Genomic DNA, 13636 nt, shown 5'->3' with positions numbered 1-13636 from the left:
TTAGTGCTGCCACTTTGGAAATATTGAGGACATTCTTGAAAATATTAAACATAGATTTGCCATATGATCTAGTAATCAGCAAATCCAGTGATTCTTAGGTATATACTGAAGAGAATTGGATGCAGATGTCCACACAGAAAATTACAGTCTTTTTGTTTTTAGACATAAAAAGCTATATTCAAAAAATTACTTGTGTTAATTTTTCCTCCTTCAGCATGGCAATGTTATTGATGTGAAATACAGTTAGGTTCATTTGTTGTTGGTTTGGATTTTTTTTAAATTTCATTTTAGAGTTTTCCCTTCACCCTTGTTGATTCTAATTTTATTATATTTTTGAGCACATAACCCATTAATATGACTCCAGAAGTAAATCCTGAACTAAAAGATCTGCTCAGAGAAGTGTCACTATCCCCTACTCTTCTCTCACCTTTCCATGGATCAAAGGATTGCTTTTTAAAAATTAAACTAAAATTTAAAATTAAAATTAATTTTGAGATAAATGTAGATTCACATGTAGTTATAAGAAATTATACAGTGGGGGTGCCTGGCTGGCTCAGTTGGTGGAGCATGCAACTCTTGATCTTGGGGTTGTGAGTTTGAGCTAGGCGTTGGGTGTAGAGAATAGAAAGAAAGAGAGAAAGAAAGAGAGAAAGAGAGAAAGAAGAAAGAAAGAGAGAAAGAGAGAGAGAAAGAAAGAAAGAAAGAGAGAAAGAGAGAGAGAGAAAGAAAGAAAGAAAGAAAGAAAGAAAGAAAGAAAGAAAGAAAGAAAGAAAAAGAAAATAGAGCGATCCTGTGTATTCTCTACCCAGTTTCCTCAATGGTGACATCTTGAATGTCACAATGATCACAACCAGGACATTGCTGTTGATACAGTCAAGATAGGGAACACCACTATTACCACAAGGATTCCCATGCTGCCCTTTTATAGCCACACCCATTTCTTTCCCATCCCCACCCTCTCCTTAATCTTTGAGAACCACTAATCCATTCTCCGTTTCTGTAATTTTGTCATTTCAAGAATGTCATATAAATGGGATCATATAGCACATAACTTTTAAGGATTGGCTTTTATTCACCCAGCTTAATTCTCTGGGGACTCATTCAGGTTGTTGTGTGTGTCAGTAGTTTGTTCCTTTTTATTGCTGAGAAATATTTCATGGTATCGATGTACTACAGGACATCTGGGTTATTTCCAATTTTTTGCTCTTATGAATAACATGTACAGGTTTTTATGTGAGCACAAGTTTTCATTTCTAGGATAAATGCCCAGGAGTGCAGTTGCTGGGTCATGTGGTAATTGCTTGCTTGCTTGCTTGCTTGCTTGCTTATGTATGTATGTATGTATGTATGTATGTATGTATGTATGTAGCTGCCCAAACTTCCCCAGAATGAGGGTCTTTTAAATATTACTGTTAAAATTTTTGGACTAAAAAAATGAAAGTAATATGTGATTATTGCAAAATTTTGAACATATAAGAGCATAAAGAAGACAGATATTAGCCATAACCACATCTGGAAGTAACCTTTTGTTCATATGTTTTCTGACTTTTCATCTTTTTTTTTTTAAATGTATACACCTTGATCTAGATTTGATGCTTCTTTGGGACAGGTAAATATTTCATAATTCTTTATCTCTTATAGTCCCCTACCCAGAAAAAAATTCACACCAATAGATATTCAGCAAATATCTTAATTTAGTGATTATTTTCAGTCATTTTGGAATATAATAAGTTCAGAATTTTGAAAATAGAGAGATGGTATAAACCCTATTTTATTTTCTCATAGTCTTATACCCTGCCTTTTACATATAAATTTAGAAGAAGTTGCACACACACAAAACTACACAGGGAGGCCCCATATATATCCTTCACTCAGTGTCTCCTGTGGTAACAGTTTTACATTATTATAGTACAATATCACAACCAGGAAATTCACAGAACTTCCTCAGATTTCACCATTTTATATGCACTCGTGTGTGTGTGTGTGTGTGTGTGTGTGTGTGTGTGTGTGTGTGTGTTTAACAGTGGCTACTTATATGTTAGTTCATCTGTTACTTATTTTTTCTTAGTTTTGTTTGACAGTATATTTGCCTGTTTTTCAACCTTTCAGTAACAAATCCAAAATTTTGGAAAAGCGCCTACGATATTTAAATGACCACTTCACATACAACTTATATTGTAATATATGCCGATCACTATTTGAGAAGGACAAGCTGCTGTTTTCCTTTTTATTATGTGCCAATCTTCTTCTGTAAGTTACTTGCTTTATCTTTATTTATTTTAAAAACTTGCATGGGGAAACTAATCTATGAGGATGGTTTCTCACAGAAAGATACCATGTTTTTGCTCTGCTTAAGTCATGATTTTACTTGTACATTTCTCTATAATAGTATTGGTGTTTGGATGTTTATTATATTTTTAAAATGTGAGTCACATGTAAAAGTCGACAAAATATTCATGTACAGTTCAATGAATTCTTATAAAGCAGAAGTCTGTGTAACCACCAACCAGGTCAAGAAATAGAGGTCTTTTCAGGGTGCCTGGCTGGCTCAATTGGTAGGACATGCAACTCTTACCCTTGGGGTTTTGAGTTCAAGGCCCACACTGGGTGTAGAGATTACTTAAAAAAAAAAGAACTAGAGCCTTTTCAAATTGATTTCTTTCACTTAATAATATGCACTTAAGGCCCTTCCATGTTTTTGCATGACTTGATAGCTTCTTTCTTTTTAGCACAAAATAATATTCCATTCTCTGGATGTACCACAGTTTATTCACCTACTGAAAGACATTTTGATTACTTCCAAGTTTTGAATATTAACCATAAAATTATAAACATTTGTGTGTATGTTTTTGTATATACATAAGTTTTCAACTCATTTAATTACCAAAGACTGCTGAGTCATGTGGTAAGAGTATGTTTAGTTTTTAAGAAACTCTCTTCCAAAGTAGTTGCACCATTTTGCATTCCACCAGCAATGAGTAAGAGTTCCTGTTGCTCCAGATCCTTGCCAGCATTTGGTCTTGTCAGCATTCTGGATTTTGACCACTCTAATAGATATGTATTGTTCTCTCATTTCAATTTACAATTTGCTAACGACACATGATACTGTTAATGTTTTGTATGCTTATTTGCCATCCTTATATCTTCTTCGGTAAGGTATCTGTTAGGTCTTTTGGCCACTTTTGAATCAGTTTGATTGTTCATTTTTTAGTGTTGAGTTGGATGACAGTCCTTCATCAGGTATGCCTTTTGCAAATATTCTCTCTCAGTCTGTGGCTTGCCTTCTCCTTTTGACAGTGTCTTTGGCAGAGCAGAAGTTTTAAATTTTAATGAAGTCCAGCTTCTTTCTTTCATGGTTCATGGTGTTATATATAAAAAAATCATTGCCATACCTAAGGTCACCTAGATTTTCTACTATGTAATCTTCTAGGAATTTTATAGTTTTGCATTTTACATTTATGTCTATGATTCATTTTGAGTTAATTTTTGTGAAGGGTCTCTGTCTAGATTTATTATTATTATTATTATTATTATTATTATTATTATTATTTTTGCAGGTGGACATCCAGCTGTTCCAGCACCATTTGTTGAAAAGACTGTCTTTGTTCCATTGTACTGCCCTTGCTTTTTGTCAAAGATCAGGTGGTTCTATTTATGGGTGTATTTTTAAATTCTTTATTCCGTATCACTGATCTATTTGGTTTTTTTTGTAGTATTGACTTAATTAGCCTTATACTAAGTCTTGAAGTCAGGTAGTGTCAGTCCTAGCCTTTGTTCTTAAATATTGTTTTGGCTATTCTGAGTCTTGTGTCTCTTCATATAAAGTGAACTTTATAGAAAATCAGTTTGTCAGTATTCACAAAATTCTGTTCCATTGATTTGTCTATTTATTTTTTTACCCACACCATCCTATTTTGATTACTGTAGCTTTATAGTAAGCCTTGAAGTCCAGTGATGTCAGTTTTCCAGTTGTGTTCTTCTCCTTCAATATTGTGTTGGATATTCTTGGTCTTTTGCCCCTCTGTATAAATGTTAGAATAACTCCATCAATTATACGCAAAATAACTTGCTTGGATTTTGCATGAGATTGCATTAGATCTATAGATCGAATTGGGAAGAACTGACACCTTGACAATATTGATTCTTCCTATTCATGAACATGGAATATCTCTCCATTTATTTAGTTCTTTGATTTCTTTCATCACATTGTCATAGTTTTTCTCACATAGATCTTGTACATGATTTGTTCAATTTATATCTAAGTATTTCACTTTTTGAGTGCCAATGCAAATGGCATTGTGTTTTTAATTTCAAATTCCACTTGTTGATCTATATGAAAGTGATTTTTGTATATTAACATTGTATCCTGCAACCTTGCTAATATAATTGCATATTAGTTCTAGGAGTTTGTTGTCGATTCTTTCAGATTTTTGGATTTTCTACGTAGATAATCATGTTATCCACAAACAAAGGCAATACATCTTTTTTTCTTATTGCATTAGTCAGGACTTTCAGTATGATATTGACAAGAAATGATGAAAAGGGACATCCTTATTTTTTTACTGATCTTAGTGGGAAAGTTTCTAGTTTCTTATTTTTAAGTATGATGTTAGCCGTAGGTTTTTTTTGTAAATGTTCTTTATCAAGTTGAGGACGTTCCCCTCTAAGTGTGCTGAGAATTTTTATCATGAAAGGGTATTGGATTTTGTCAAATGCCTTTTCTGCATCTACTGATATGATCATGTGCTTTTTCTTCTGTAGTTTATCTATATGATAGATTATATTTATTGATTTTTTTTTAAATGTTGAAACAGCTTTACATTCCTGAAACAAATACCACTTTGTTGTGGTGTGTTATTCTTTTTATACATTGTTTGATTCAACTTGCCAGTATCTTGTTGAGAATTTTTGTATCCATGTTCTTGAGAGATATTGGTCTGTAGTTTTCTTTTATCTGTGTAATTTTGGTATTAGGGTAATATTAGCTTCATAGAGTAATTAGGAAAGTATTCCTTCTGCTATTTTCTGGAAGAGATTGCAAAGAATTGGTATAATTTCTTCCTATAAGTTTGGTAGAATTCTCCAGAACCCATTTTAATGTGGTGGTTTCTGTTTTGGAAGGTTATCAATTTAATTATCAATTCAATTTCTTTAATAGATATAGTTATGGACTGAATAGTTGTGTTTCCCTCAAATTCATATATTGATGCACTAACTTCCATTGTGGCTATATTTAGAGATGAGACCTCTAAGAAAGTAATTCAGGTTAAATAAAGTCATAAAGGTATGGTCCTGATCTGACAGAATTAATGTCCCTTTAAAAAGAGAGATACCAAAGTACTCTCTCTGTCCATATGCACACAGAAGAAAGGCCATGTGAGGACAAAGTAAGGTCACTTGTCTACAAGCTAGGAAGAGGTCTCATCAGAAACCAAATCAGCCAGAACCCTGATCCAAACTTCTAGACTCCAGAACTCTGAGAAAATAAATTTGCATTATTTATGCAATCCAGTGTATGGTACTTTGTTAAGGCAGCATGAGTACACTAACACAAGGTCTATTCAGATTATCTGTTTCTCCTTCTGTGAATTTTGGCAGATTGTATTTTCCAAAGAATTGATCCATTTTGGGTAGGTTATCAAAAAATTTGAGGAGATACAGTTCATAATATTCCTTTATTATCTTTTTATGTCAATGGAATTAGTAATGATGGCCCTTCTTTCATTTATGATATGTGTAATTTGTGTCTTCTCACTTTTTTCCTTAGTTATCCTGGCTAGAGGTTAATCAATTTTATTGATCTTTTCAAAGAACCAGATTTTAGTTTTATTGATTTTTTTCCTATTGACTTGTTTTAATTTCATAAATTTCTTCTCTGATTTTTATTATTTCTTCACTTCTGCTTACTTTGGATTTAATTTGATCTTCTTTTTCTAGTGTCTTAAGGTGGAAACCCAAATGATTGATTTTAAATTTATCTTCTTTTCTAATAAATGAATTCAGTGTTCTAAATTTCCCTCTGAGCATTACTTTTGCTGCATTCCACAAATCTGAATAAGTTGTGTTTTCATTTTTATTTCATTCAAAATATTTTTTTATTTCCCTTGAAACTTCTTTGAGCCATACATTACTTAGAAGTGTGTTTAATTGCCAAGTGTTTGGGGGTTTCCTAGCTATCTCTCTGTTACTGACTTCTGGTTTAATTCTATTGTACTCAGAGAGAATACTTTGTATGATTTCTCCTCTTTTAAATTTGTTAAAGTGTGTTTTATGACCCAGAATGTGTTCTGTCTTGGTGAATGTTCCATATGAGGCTGAGAAGAATGTGTATTTTGATGTTGTTTGATAAAGTATTGTATAGATGTCAATTGCATTTAGTTGAATAATGGTACTGTTATTTCAACTCTGTCTTTACTATTTTCTGCTGCTGGATCTGTCCACTACTATTTTAGTAACAGATTATTTTTCTTTGTCTATCAGGTTTTATCTCATATATTTGGACATTCTTTTGTTAGGCACATACACATTAACAACATTGGGTCTTTTGGAGAATTGATCCCTTTATCATTATGTAATGACCCTCTTTATCCCTAATAATTTTCCTTGCTCTGAAGTCTTCTTTTTCTGAAATTAATATAGCTACTCCAGCTTTATTTTGATTAACATTAGCACGCTATATCTTTCTCCATCCCTTTTCTTTGACTCTCTGTTTTCATAGTTAAAATGGGTTTTTTTTGTAGACCACACATAGTTAGGTCTTATTTTTTTAATATTTAAAAAAAATTTTAATGTCTATTTTTGAGAGAGAGAGAGAGAGAGAGAGAGAGACAGAGTGCGAGTGGAGGAGGGACAGAGAGAGGGAGACAGAATCCAAAGCAGGCTCTAGGATTGAGCTGTCAGCACAGAGCCTGACACAGGGCTCAAACTCACAAACTGTGAGATCATGACCTGAGCCTAAGTCTGATACTTAACTGAGTGAGCCACCCAGGCACCCTGAGTTAGGTCTTTTTTTTTTTTTTAATTTTTTTTTCAACATTTATTTATTTTTGGGACAGAGAGAGACAGAGCATGAACGGGGGAGGGGCAGAGAGAGAGGGAGACACAGAATCGGAAACAGGCTCCAGGCTCTGAGCCATCAGCCCAGAGCCTGACGCGGGGCTCGAACTCACGGACCGCGAGATCGTGACCTGGCCGAAGTCGGACGCTTAACCGACTGCGCCACCCAGGCGCCCCTAGGTCTTATTTTTTGATTGTACTCTGATAGTCTATGTCTTTTAATTGATGTACTGAAACCATTGACATTTAAAGTGGATTATTGACATAAATGGATTAATATCTATCATATGTGTTACTGTTTTTTTATTCATTGCCATTGTTCTTTGTTTTTGTTTCTGATATTTTGAGGTAAGATTGGTATATAACACTATATAATTTTTAGATGTACAATATTATAATTCAGCATCTGCATTCATTACAAAGTGATCACTTCCAAAAATCTAGTTACCATCCATCAGCATATATTTGACCCCCTTCATCCATTTCACCACTGACAAACCCCCTTCCCTTCTGGTAACCACCAATCTGTTGTGGTTTGTGTCTATGAGTTTGTTTTGTTTTGTTTATTTTTAGATTCCACATAGGAGTGAAATTGTACTGTTTTTGTCTTTCTCTTTCTGACTTATTTCACTTAACATAATACCCTCCAGGTCCAACCATGTCACAAATGACAATATTTTATTATTTTTTTATGTCTGAGTAGTATTCTATTGTGTATATAGACCACATCTTCTTTATCCATTTATGCATCAACTGACATTTAGGTTTTTCCATATCTTGGCTATTGTGGATAATATTGCTGTGAACATTGGGGTGCATATATCATTTCAAATGAGAGTTTTCATAATCTTTGGATTAAATACCACAAGTGAAATAGCTGGATTGTATTGTAATTCTATTCTTAATGTTTTGAGGAATCTCTATACTATTTTCCATAATGCTCAGACCAATTTATATTCCACCAACAGGGTACAAGAATTCCCTTTTCCCCACATTTTCTTAACACTTATTTCTTGTCTTTTTTTTTTTTATCATAATGAATCTAACTAATGTGAGGTAATACCTTACTGTGGTTTTGATTTACATTCCCCTAATAATCAGTGATGTTGAATATCTTTTCATGTGCCTGTTGGCCATCTGTATTTCTTCTTTGGAAAAATGTCCATTCAGATCCTAGGCCCATTTTAAAATCAAGTTGTTTGCTTTTTGTGGTTAAGTTGTATGCAATTTTCATATATTTTGGATATAAACTCCTTGTCAGATATGTGATTTGCAAATATCTTCTCCCATTCAGTAGGTTGTTTTTACATTTTGATGATTGTTTCTTTCACTGTGTATAAACTGTGTTGTTTGATACAGTCCCATTTATTTTGCTTTTGTTTCCCTTATGCTTTGGAGTGTTATCCACAAAAATATAGCTAAGACTGATTCAAGAAGCTTACCACCTATGTTTTCTTCCAGGAGTTCTATGGTTTCAGGTATTACATACAAGTCTTTAATCCATTTTGAGTTAATTTTTGTGTATAGTGTAAGATAGTGATCTAGTTTCTTTCTTTTTTTTTTTTTTTTGGATGTGGCTGTCCAGTTTTCCCAGCACCATTTATTGAAGAGACTGTCCTTTCTCCATTGTGCGTTCTTCCCCCTTTGTCATAAATTGTGTGTGTGTGTGTGTGTGTGTGTGTGTGTGTGTGTGTGTGTGTATTTCTGGGCTCTGTATTTCTGGGCTCTCAATTCTGTTGTATTGATCTGTATGTCTGTCTTTATGCCAGTACCATACTATTTTGATTACTAAAGCTTTGTAATCTAGTTTGAAGTCAAGGAGCATAATACCTTCAGCTTTGTTGTTCTTTCTCAAGATCGCGGCTATTCAGGATCTTTTGTGATTCCATAAAAATTTTTGAATTAGTACTTACAGTTCTGTGAAAAATGTCATTGGCATTTTGAAAGGGATTGCATTCAGTCTGTTGATTGCCTTGGGTAGTATGGACATGTTAACAATATTGATTTCTCCAATCCATGAGCACAGAATATCTTTCCATTTATTTGGGTCTTCAGTTTCCTGCATCAGTGTCTTACAGTTTTCAGTGTACAGATCTTTCACCTCCTTGATGAAATTTCTTCCTAGATATTTTACTCTTTTGATGCAATTGTAAATGGGATTGTTTTCTTCAGTTCTCTTTCTGATAGTTCATTAGTGTATTGACATGCTACTGATTTCTGTAGATTGATACTGTATCCTGAAATTCTACTGTATTTATTAGGTCTAATGGTCTTTCTCAGTTCCAACAAAGTCTTTAGAATTTTATATATAAAGTATCTGCAAATAGTGACAATTTTGCTTCTTCCTTTCTATTTTGGATGCTTTTTATTTCTTTTTCTTACCTAATTTCTGTGGCTAGAACTTCCAGTATTATGTTGAATAAATGTGTGAAGAGTGGACATCTTTGTCTTGTTCATGATCTTAGAGGAAAAGCTTTTGGCTTTTCACCATTTGAGTATGTTAGCTGTGAGTTTATCATATATGACCTTTATTGTATTGAGGTGTGTTCCCTCTGTACCCGTTTTATTGAGTGTTTATCATAAATGGATGTTAAATTTTGTTAAATGCTTTTTCTGCATCTATTGAGATGATCATGTGATTTTTACCCTTAATTTTGTTAATGTGGCATATCATCTTGATCAATTTGTGGTTGTTGGATCATCCTTGGATCTCTGGAATAAATCCCACTTGATCATGGTGTATGATTCTTTTAATGTATTGTTGAATTTGGTTTGCTATATTTTGTTGAGTATTTTTGCATCTATGTTCATTAAGGATATTGGCCTATAATTTTCTTTTTTTGTGGTGTACTTGTCTGGTTTTGGTATCAGGGTAATGCTGCCCTCATAAAATCAGTTCGGAAGTGTTTTCTTCTCTTCAGTGTTTTGAAGGAGGAGTTTGAGAAGGGATAGGTATTAAGTCTTCTTCGAATGTTTGGTAAAATTTACCAATGAAGCTGTCTGGTCCTGGACTTTTGTTTTTTGGGAGTCTTTTAAATGTTTATTTATTTAAAGTAATTTTTGAAACATTTATTCATTTTTGAGAGACAGAGACAGAGCATGGTGGGGGGAGGGGCAGAGAAAGAGGGAGACACAGAATCTGAAGCAGGCTCCAGGCTCTCAGCTGTCAGCACAGATCCCGACGCAGGGTTCAAACCAACAAACCACGAGATCATGACCTGAGCTGAAATCAGACACTTAACCAACTGAGCCACCCAGTCACCCCTTAATGTTTATTTATTTATTTTGAGAGAGAGAGAACAAGAGTGAGCAAATAGGAGAGGGACAGAGAGAGAAGGAGTGACACAGAATCCCAAGCAAGCTCCATGCTGTCAGCACAGAGCCAGATGGGGGGCTAGATCCCACAAACCATGAGGTCATGACCAGAGCAGAGATCAAGAGTTGGACACTCAACCAGCTGAGCCACCCAGGTGCCCCTGTTGGGAGTTGATTTTGTTATTGTTTCAATCTCCTTGCTAGTAATCAGTCTATACAGATTTTCTATTTCTTCATGATTCAATCTTGGAAGGCTATATATTTTGGGGAATTTTTCCATTTCTTCTAGGTTGTCCAGTTCATTTGCATATAATTATTTGTAGTATAATTATAACTTTAGTTGTAACTTCGCTTATTTGAGCCCTCTTTCTTCTTTTCTTGGTTAGTCTAGCTAAAGGTTTGTCAATTTTATTTATCTTTTCAAAGAACCACCTTTTAGTTTCACTGATCTTTTTAATTTATTTATTTATGTTTTAGTCTCAATTTGATTTATTTCCACTTTGATCTTTGTCATTTTCTTTCTTCTACTAACTTTGGCCTTCATTTATTCTCTTTTTTCTAACTCCTTCAGGTGTAAAGTTAGATTGTTTGAGGTTTTTCTTATTTCTTGAGGTAGGCTTATATTGCTGTGATCTTCCCTCTTAGAACCACTTTTGTTGCACCCCATTGATTTTGGTATGTCATATTTCTGTTTTCATTTGTCTCTATGTATTTTTTTTTATTTCTTTGATTTCTTTGATGAATCATTAGTTGTTTAGTAGCATGTTGTTTATCTCCACATTTTTGTTGTTTTTCCAGGGTTGTTTTTTTTTTTTTTTTTTTTTTGTAATCAACTTCTAGTTTTATACTGTGATGATCAGAGAAAATGCTTAATAAAATCTCTATCTTCTTGAATTTAACCTGTGATCTGTCCTGGTGAATGTTCCATGTGCATTTGAGAAGAATGCATATTCTGCTTTTGGATGGGGTTTCCTGTATATGTCTACTAAATACATTTGGTCTAATGTGTCATTAAAGCCAATGTTTCTGTATTGATTTTATGCCTGGTTGATCTATTCTTGATGTAAGTGAGGGTGTTAAGGTGCCCTACTATTACTGTCATGCTGTCAGTTTCTCCCTTTAGATCTAATTTTTGCTTTATTTATTTTGGTACTCTTGATATATTCATAAGTGTTGTATCTTTTTGTTGAATTCACCCCTTTATCATTATATAATTCCCATATTGGTCTTTTATAATTATGTAATTCCCATCTTGGTCTTTGTTTTAAAGTCTGTTTTGTCTTGTATGAGTATAGCTACATTAGCTTTCTTTTCTATTTGCATGAACTCTTTTCCTATCCCTTCACTTTCAGTCTATGTGTATCCTTACTTCTAAATTGAATCTCTTGTAGGCAGCCTAGAGGTGGGTCTTTTTTTTTTTTTTTTAATCCACTCAACCATTTTATGTCTTTTGATTGGAGAGTTTATTTACATTTAAAGTAATTAATGGTAAGTATGTACTTATTGCTATTTTGCAGTTGTTTTCTGCCTGTTTTCCTAGATTTTCTCTGTTCCTTTTTTTCTTTTCTTTCTTCCCTTGTGGTATGATGGCTTTCTTTAGTGTTATGTTTAGATTCCTTTCTTTTTTGTGTGTGTGTGTGTGGTATTTACCAGGAAATTTTTTCTTTGTGGTTACTGTGAGGTTTGTGAGGTTCAAATATAGCATCCTGTGTTTATAATAGTCTGTTTTGGGGACTCCTGGGTGGCTCAGTCAGTTAAGCATCCGACTTGATTTCAGCTCAGTTCATGATCTCACTACTGTGAGATCAAGCCCCACATAGGGCTCCACAATGGGCATGGAACCTACTTGGGATTCTCTCTCTCTCTTTCCCTCTGCCCCTCCCCACATGCTCTCTCTCTCTCTCTCTCTCTCTCTCTCTCTCTCTCTCTAATAATAAAAAGAAAGAAAGAAAGAAAATTATTATAATAGTCTGTTTTAAATTTATTTATTTATTTTGAAGGGGGTAAGGAGGGGCAGAGAGAGAGAGAGAGAGAGAGAGAGAGAATCCCAAGCGGCTCTGCACTGTCAGCATGGAGCTCAACATGGAGTTCAACATGGGGCTTGCTCCCATGAACCATGAGATAATGACCTGAGCTGAAATCAAGAGTCAGAAGCTCAACCAATTGAGTTACCCAGACGTACCCCCATTTATATTTTTGATGTCACATTTATGCATCCCTTAACTAACTATTGTAGTTTTAATTTTACTACTTTTGTGTTTTAACCTTCATACTTGCTTTAAAAGTGATTGAATTCACTACCTTTACTATTTATTTACCTTTTCCGTGAGATTTTTACTTTCACTTTTTGTTGTTGTTATTAATTAGTGCCATTTCTTTTCAGCTCAGAGAAGTCCCTTTAATATTTCTTGTAAGGCCAGTTTAGTGGTGATAAACTTTACTTTTCATTTATTTGGAGAACATCTCTTTTTTTCAGCCCTATTACGTATAATTGACATACTATGCAATTTGCCCATCATAATACAGTTAGATGATTTTTAGTATTTTTATACAATTATGCAGCCATCACCAAATTCCAGTTTTAGAACAATTCTATTACCTCAAAGTTTCCTTTTCCCTATTTAGTCAATTACTATTCCTACTCCCAGCCCCAGGTAACCACTGATCTGCTTTCTGTCTCCACAATTATTCCTTTTCTAGAAATTTTATGAATGAGACATTTTAAGGCCTAGAATGTGGTCTGTCTCTGCAAGTATTCCATATGCCATTGAAAAGAATGTGTATTTTGCTGCTCTTGAATGGAATATTCTATAAATGCCAAGTAGGTCAAGCTAGTCTATATACTGTATCCTTATTGATTTTCTGTCTGCCTGTTCAATCAATTTTTGAGAGAGGATTGGAATCTCTTAGCTATGGAGATTGCTTCTGATAGTTGTATCAATATTTCTTTGTGTATTGATGCTCTGTTATTAGATGTGTAAGTGTCTAGGACTGTTACGACCTCTTAATGAATTGACTTGACTTTTTTTTTTAAATCCCTGGGTTATCCTTTGTTCGAAATCTGTTTTGTATGATATTATTATTGTCCCCAGCTTTCTTTTGAATAGTGTTAGCATGGTATATATTTTTCCATACTTTTCCTTTTAACCTACTTGTGTCTTTATATTTAAGCTGTATTTCTGTTGACAACATGTAGTTAGGTCTTATTTGTTTTGTCCAATCTGATAATCACTACCTTTAATGAAATTGTTTAGACCATTTATAT

The 13636-nt window shown here is 33.9% G+C and overlaps 1 protein-coding gene across 4 annotated transcripts in view; it reads left to right on the top strand.

Annotated features, from left to right (window-relative positions):
* DNAH12 (dynein axonemal heavy chain 12) overlaps positions 1-13636 on the top strand; it is a 227759-nt gene that overhangs the window by 180546 nt on the left and 33577 nt on the right. For all 4 annotated transcript variants that reach the window (XM_047849470.1, XM_047849472.1, XM_047849471.1 and 1 more), the window contains one exon: positions 2110-2250. In XM_047849470.1, coding sequence (XP_047705426.1) covers positions 2110-2250 — 141 coding nt within the window. The remainder of the gene's footprint in view (positions 1-2109; positions 2251-13636) is intronic.

Source organism: Prionailurus viverrinus, chromosome A2 (genome assembly GCF_022837055.1).
Source record: "Prionailurus viverrinus isolate Anna chromosome A2, UM_Priviv_1.0, whole genome shotgun sequence".
NCBI classification, from domain to species: Eukaryota; Metazoa; Chordata; class Mammalia; order Carnivora; family Felidae; genus Prionailurus; species Prionailurus viverrinus.
This window is presented reverse-complemented; position numbering and strand designations above follow the sequence as displayed.